The sequence below is a fragment of the Coffea eugenioides genome, chromosome 1 (genome assembly GCF_003713205.1).
Source record: "Coffea eugenioides isolate CCC68of chromosome 1, Ceug_1.0, whole genome shotgun sequence".
NCBI classification, from domain to species: Eukaryota; Viridiplantae; Streptophyta; class Magnoliopsida; order Gentianales; family Rubiaceae; genus Coffea; species Coffea eugenioides.
In genome coordinates this window covers 25,873,170-25,880,885 of record NC_040035.1, presented here as the reverse complement: position 1 = coordinate 25,880,885, position 7,716 = coordinate 25,873,170, and the positions used below count along the sequence as shown (strand labels likewise).

Below are 7,716 nucleotides of genomic sequence, written 5' to 3'. Positions count from 1 at the left end.
TATTGAACAATGATTCGTCAAATTCACCAATTGCCAACCCCTCTTCTCACCTCAAATTTAATCTTTAAAGTTCTATAAATATACAAATCCACCTTCCCTAAATCAAGAGAAAATATCTAATAGAAAGCATATTGGAAAACCAACAACCTAGAAACAAAAATAAAAAAACAATATTCTTTTGCAGCAAGGCGAGACTTCACACCAAGTTGATTGAGACTCTAACCTTCATGGAACTTGTATGAAAAGTCCAATGATGTTAAGCAAAAATAGCAATTTATCAGTAGCCCTTCATGTCTGCATAACGCAAACTACAATATGGTTATGTCACGCCCCGAGCCCGCACGTGCCCGTCACATGACATCCGCCGTACTCCCAAGTCCCACTCAAGAGTACAAGGCTACCTTAACTAGTTTAATTTTAAAAGTACTAAATGACATAACTAAATGAAGTGCGGTACAAATTACATATAAAAGAAAGTCTACGAATATTCAAGACGTTCGTACATTTATTCTCCAATTGAAACAGCGGAAACAAAAGTAAATAAGACTAACAACTAGAAGTAGCTAGCCTGTCAACTTCTATTCAGATAAAACTAATAAAAGTCATCCTCAGGGTCTTCTACGTAAACCAATTCATACTCTTCAGAATCTGCAAAAATGGTAAGAGGTTGGTTGAGCGACACATCGCTCAGTAGGTAATATTTACCCCTCTGTTGGACCATGCACTCTTAGTTTTATAGATACATATATATAGAAGTACAACTCAAATCGTTTGCAAATCATTCACATCCATAATTTTGAAAGTAACGTCATTTATAAAACAATCATTAGTAAAGAAATGACAAGCAGTTCAAAAGGCATCTTATTGATATTTATACATGAGAAATTGTAACGTCAAAAAAATCACTTTATAACAATTCATAAGTCTCTTCATATCCATTCATAAATGATCCTGTAAAACGTTGCATATCAGTTCATAGATCATTTCAAATCAGCTCATAAGTCTAATTTCAAACCAGTTCATAAATCATTCCATATCGGCTCATAAATCATTCTTTCAGATCAGCTCATAACAAGTACATGTAATGAACGGGTACTGAGTACTCAGCCTAGAGATTAAACCCCTTCCAGGTGGGCGACCAATAGATTTCGCGACTATCGATTGATCTCATTTCATTCTTGGGTCAATCGACCGGACTTTATACCAGACTACCATGACCTTGTCAATCGACTGGGCTCTATACCAAGCTACCATGACTTTATCAATCGGTCAATTGGCTGGGCTTTATACCAGGCTACCCTGACCTTGTCAATCGGCTGGGCTCTATACCAGGTTACCATGACTTTATCCATCGGTCAATCGGCTAGGCTTTATACCAGACTACCATGACCATTATACAGGACTATAACCCCTACCGTCTATCCCATGACTGTTTTGAGCTTTACTTGTCAAAATTCATTTCATATATCGTATACATAAATCTTTGCTTTCATAAAAGATTCAGCTCATTTTGTATAAAGGAAACATATCAAACATTTCAAATAAGTCACATGGTCCTTTTTGTATAGTAAAATATAACTTTCATAAATATCAAGTAAAGCATTTAATCAAACACCTTTCGAGTCAACACAACAAAATAGGATTGAAAACAAGAATTTCATTTTGCACATTTGAAATCTCAGAAGGGTAAGTACCACCTACCTCTGTTTGGCTGCTCGAGTGGAACTACCTTAAATCCTTGTACCGTACCTATCAAACGCATGAGTTCCCTAATTAGTTGTTACTTCCTATAGATGCATAAATATACAACCTCTAAGTAAGCATAAGATTCGTACCTAGACCATTAAATGGATCCTAATAGCATCTCCCTCAAATTGGGTGATTTCTATTTTTGGAAAGTTTCCTAATTTGGAAAGTTTCTATTTTTAGAAAGTTTCTTAATTTGGAAAGCTTCCCCTTTTGTAACGTTTTCTAATTTAAAATAATTATCCATAATCATGTTTATTATTTTGATTGTTATCTTACTATACATGTTTATAATTTATAATTATTTATTATTATTATTATTATCGTCCGTGTCATTGCTACTTTACTTTATTACCACTTACATATATTTATTAATTAGTTATTATTACCTTTCACTTTATTCCTACCTTTGTGCGTGCGTAGGTGTTATTATTATTTATGTATATATGTACATATATATATTTTTTATTTTATTATTATAATTATTGTCTTAATTTATTACACTTGTATTTATCTTTATATTTTCGTTTATATCCTTTATTTGTTTCGTCCATATTATTGTTACTATTATTACTATTATTATTTTAGGCGCTTTGTTCAACAATCTAGAGCTTATCTTACATGGTCTAAATTGACTTAATAATGTTAGATTAAGATGTTTTAGATTTTCATTTAAGTATCTTAGACGTAATTAATTAAGTATAAATTTTACATAACTAACCTTTCAATTCTAACAATTATCTTAAATTGGGTCCTGAATTTTAATATTCACGATATACTATAAAAATGGACTAGTTATATTTAAATTTATTTATTAAAAACTTACTAAATTTTTATACTATAGTTTGGTCCAAGTTTAAATTGCATCCCTTTTTACTTATTTATTTTTTGTTTATTATTATCATTATTTATTTTTATTTTTATTTATTTATTTATTTATTTTTTTCTCGGGTGGGGTCCATGGTTGGCCAAAAGGCCAACCATCTTTGACTAACAATGGTCGCCAGCAAGGCTGGCGGCCCTCTGCTTCCATTGGTTGGCCGAAAGGCCAACCATGGCTTTTATTCATTGCCGCCAGCAAGTGCCGGCGACAACCTCTTTAATTTTTTTTTTTTTTTGTTTTTGTTTTGCTTCGGTCTTTCGGCCAACCTTTGGTATTCTTCCCTTTCCTCTTTTTTTTTTAAAACAGATTCAAACACCCTATAATATCAGGATTAAAATCACCCCCCCTATTTCTATTAATCCAGATGTGAATCTTATCGACACATATATATATAAACCTATGTAGCAACAATACATGTCCATAAGATTTCCTAGAACGATTAATACAACTACTAAAACTTAAAAGAGAGGTTTTCTTGCGTTAACTCGAGACTTACAGGTTTAGGTGCCTAGTCGTCAGATTGATTGACAATGTGGCCTGCTTCTCCTTCTCTCCTCTCTGACGGCTCTTGCTCTAGGGAGGCAGACGAAAAAAGGTAAGGTTTAGCTTATTTTTCTGTCTAGGGTTTTAATAAAACCCTAACCCTAGTACTACTTATATTAGTACCCCTTAATTAACCAGTTAACCTAACCTGCAATTATTTTTACTATTACCAAGGGTAAATTACCATTTAATTTAATTGGGCAAGATAACAAAAATGGGCCAAAAATCGTGGGTTTTACAGGTTATACCTGCGAACAAAATATTAAGAAACATAAGGGCATCATACCCATCCTTAATTTACTGTTCATTTATTAATGACCATAAACATAAAAGTTGATAATCCACAATTACTTTCCAATTATATAATAGTTACCATTCTAGAAAATGGTTCTAAAAAAGACAGAACATTGAATCTTCTATATTTGCACCTACAAAACCCAAAAGTACATTATTCAAACAACTAAATTCAAAAAGAAGAAAAACACATACAATTTCAGAGCCAAAGTCACCATTGAATTTGAGAATAAAAAGTGTAAACACCAAAAACATGAGAATTTTGATACATTGATAACCACTTAACTCCAAATTGACCCTCAGCATTACTTGGTATAAAGTGGCAGTTTCTTGGTATAAAGTTGACATTATGCAACAATAATGGAAGCAAAAGGCAGATTCAACATAAAAATCGTATTAACTTCAAAGGTCATTTCTTGTTTGTTGCCCATAAGTGACAAATAATTTTCAGACAAGGAGGTAGTTTAGGCTTTCAAACAACTAACCATTTACTGGATTTAATGCACTTGAAGAGTGTGCTGATACCAACCGCTTAGCTGCGAAACTTGCATTATGTTGTCTCTAATTGTCAAATATGCTTTCTTCCTTTTCGCTAGCTTCCTGAAGATAGAAATTAGCCATTGTCCAGGAGAACAGCTAAAGCACATCATCAACTGAATGTTTCTTGATAAAACACGCCAAACCTCTGCTGAAAACAGAACAAGAACCAAAGAAATATCAGATCTGACTGGTAATATCAGATCAAACTTTGCTGGTAGAAGCTAATTTCACAAACTTTTCTTGATCTACCAGTAAAGAGAGAAAGATGAAAAATAATCAGAATATAATTACCAGTCAGTCAATCTGGAAAACCAAAAAGCAAATATTGTAAATCAACAAATCAAGTGAAACATACAAGGAACATCAAATAAGTTTGTACCACAATATCATACCAAGTTTCAGGTCTAGATGTGATTTTTGACGACTCAGATTTTACAAATTGAGAGATTTCAAAAACATGTAGAGAGAATGATATTAATTTTTGTCATAACAATTAATCAGCAGCATCCCACATGAGGACTTTGTATCATTCTTTTTCAAGCTTACAACCTTGATTGTGGTTACAATCTGCTAAGGAACCAAGACAATAGCAAGTGGCACAGCAACATATAGAACAGCATGGAAACTAGCTCCATTACTAACCACAGATCACACCTCCGCCAAATGTTACAAGTAAAGCTCATTTCTCAACAACCCTGATCCACTTCAAGATCTTTTTGTTTTTAATACATACAGGGATAGGATAAATGATACAAAATGATAACTAACAACATGTGAAGCAGCACTTTAATGTGGCAAGAGTAGAGAGTCACTATTACAATTCCTTATCGAACAAACCAACTTCGCATAGCTTTTGCCATGCAAGTAAAAGCAATTAGTCTTGGATGGCAGTAGAATACAACAGCAGCCAGCATACCATATGTTTATTTATCTAATCAAAATGTGACATTTGAAAGTCTAATAAAGTTAAAAGCTCCATAAAGAAGTTGTACCGAAGGTAAATCAATCTGGTGAGTACTGCCTGAATACTTTCACATATTTCTTCCAATTATTTGTCCACTACAGCATCCATTTTCAACAGCATCCAGATATAAAATTGACACGCCAAGCAAAAACTGAACTGCAAAGGGAAATAAAATGCCACCATTGTCATTCAGATCCGTTGCCATCGCAGTCGATTCTGAAACCAGAAACTATTTTCGACAGAATCCAGATATTAAATCGACACACCAAGTAAAAAACTTAACCGCAAAAGGAAATAAAATGCCACTATTGTCATTCAAATCCACCGCCATCACAGACGACTCTGAAACCAGAAACTCCCATTCTGCAATGGTTATCATCAAAATTTGATCTTTCTTGCCAATTTTTCCTGAAAAATAACTATTATTCCTCAAATTAAAAGCTCCAAGCATCCCATTTTACATTTTCCTGCCATTTCGTCTTAAAAAATCATCAACGTCCTTGGCATTGCCTGAACCCAATAAATCACTTCCTTTACAGCTCGTCAAGTTGAATTGAGTTGTAAACTCAACCCAGGACGTCCCAAATTTCATCATCTCAACCATCCCATCATGCTTATTGCCTTCCAAACACACCCAAGATAGCAACTTTGAGACCTCCCACCTATTCCTCACCAAATCCAAGCCTTTGATGGCAACTTTAGCATCCCTAAACGCCGTCATACACTTGTTTTTTGAAAATTCTCGGCATTTATCCTTGGCAGTTTCAAGACAAGCCTCCATTTCACGTTCTTCGCATTTTGCCCGTTCCGCATAATCTTGTTTGGCTACGCCGCCCGTTAGGGTTTTCCACCAGGAGGGTTTGCATTTGTTGGATGCGGCGAGGGAGCAGCCAATTCGAGCTCCAGCTTCGCATTGTTGGGTGATTTGGGATTCACACGCCTTGTACGCAGAGGCCCATGACTGCGGGTCCTTGAATGCAAGGATAAGTGGGCCAGCTTCTGGATTGTCAGATGAACTGGCCCTTAGAGGCCCACGGAGAATGGGGATTGGATGTTGGAAAGGGATTAGGGTAGCCGATGGTGTGTAGTCGTCCAAATTGGGGGGTGGAGGTGGTGGTGGTGGCAGAGGCCGTGGAGATTCTGCGGCCATATTATCAAGTCAAGGCTGAGAGAGCTTCAACTCTGATAGGCTATAGCTGCTCCGATTTAGTAAACAGTAAGTCGATGCTATGAAATTCTGAAGACTTGAACTATTAATTCTGGATATGGCTTTGAATATACTTGGCATCTCTGGATTCAGCTTCAAGTCCACCTAGCTTTCAAGGAATGAAGTTTCCCGGTATCCAAATAAAACAATTTATTTGTTGAACTTTGAACGCATGGAAGTTGGAGAGGCTTACAACAATGGCCGTTTGGCAAGTGAGTTTTTTGAATGTTTGTCTAAAATTTTACTGTAGTTTACTGTAAAAGTTTTTTAAAAACTTTTTGAACTGTGTAATTTTTGAATATTTTGAAGTGTATAGTTTAAAAATTTTGAGAAATATTTTGAGGTTACTATAGTTAAAATTTTTAAAAAACTTATAATCAATAGTAAATTAAGAAAAAGTCATGAGGACTCGCAAAAATTTATTTATTTTTAAACTCCTATTACGAGTTTATTAAAATATTTAATTGCCTGTTTGCCCCGAATATTTTTATGTTTAAGTGCTCAAGTATTAGTTAGTAATACAATCGTTATAAGAATTTTTTGAAAGTTAAGCGTTATCGCGCAAAATTGGAAGTACGCGTTTTTACGCGCGCGATCAATTAAGGGACTTAAAGCCTTTATTTTTTGCCCATTAAGAGTGAATAATAATAGTATGAATATAAGTACATTAGAGGTTTAGTGCACAAGTGAAACAAACCAGAGAGGAAACGCGCGCGTACGCGCACTCTCCTTAGTTGACTTTTGGAGCATTTTGGGCCACACATTCTTAGGCTTCTCAAGGGAGCATCACACCAGATCAAAACCCTTCTCTTCTCACCTCAAGTGCCGGCCAAACACTCTCTTTTTCCTCCCAAAATAGCCGACCAAACAGCAAAGGAAAGAAAGGAAGCAAAGCTTCTTCATTCTTGCACCAATCTTCCTCCATTTCATCTCAAAATTTGCATCCAACTCACAAATCACTTGGAGATTTCATCAAGCTAAGAAAGAGGGCTTCTTTCCACGGTTTTCTTGGACTTCATTTGGACCAAAATTTCTGTCCTAGTTCATCTAAGAAGGTAAACTACGATCAACTCTTAAAACCTTGCTTTATGGAAGTAGTATTGCACATTTAAGATCATGCATGCATATGGGTAGCTTGTTTATGTTGAAAAAATTGTTGTGTGGGCTCTATGAACTCCCACTTTGATTGGATGGACTGATTTGGTGAATGATGATGAAATTAGTGTTGGGTTAGTGCTTATATTAGTGGAATAATGTTGGGTTATTGGTAGACACTCAAGGAAGATGCAATGAACAAAAGTGACCATTTTACCCCTGCCATGTTCGTGCAATTTGGTGCAAATTTTTGAGGATCTAATGGCTTGTTTGTGATATATATATGTTATATGGATGGTGTAGAAAGTTTCATTGAAAAATAACATGATTTGGTTGGTCAAATGTGTTGATTTCCAATGTTTGGCAGAACTGGAAAATTTTTCCGGATTGCCCAGGAAGTCATCTTGTTTTGGTTATAACTTCTTACTCCGATGTCGGAATCGA

The 7,716-nt window shown here is 35.2% G+C and overlaps 1 protein-coding gene across 3 annotated transcripts; it reads right to left on the bottom strand.

The window, feature by feature from the left end:
• Positions 1-342: 342 nt before the first annotated feature.
• Positions 343-6,265, bottom strand: LOC113753171. Of its 3 annotated transcripts, none has more exons than XM_027297304.1 (5): positions 4,999-6,265; positions 3,952-4,154; positions 3,126-3,202; positions 1,702-1,749; positions 343-648 (listed from the first exon to the last, which is right to left on the bottom strand). In XM_027297304.1, exon 1 carries the CDS (start codon positions 6,118-6,120, stop codon positions 5,428-5,430), a length of 693 nt encoding a protein of 230 aa, XP_027153105.1. In that variant the 5' UTR covers positions 6,121-6,265; the 3' UTR covers positions 343-648; positions 1,702-1,749; positions 3,126-3,202; positions 3,952-4,154; positions 4,999-5,427. The 3 variants fall into 3 exon arrangements, with proteins under 3 accessions (XP_027153105.1, XP_027153248.1, XP_027153174.1); XM_027297447.1 differs by having other exon boundaries at positions 3,952-4,151; XM_027297373.1 differs by lacking the exons at positions 1,702-1,749; positions 3,126-3,202.
• Positions 6,266-7,716: the final 1,451 nt, after the last annotated feature.

Coding starts and splice junctions, on each gene's coding strand:
- LOC113753171 (XM_027297304.1), bottom strand. CDS start 6,120: ATGGCCGCAGAATCTCCACGGCCTCTGCCACCACCACCACCTCCACCC.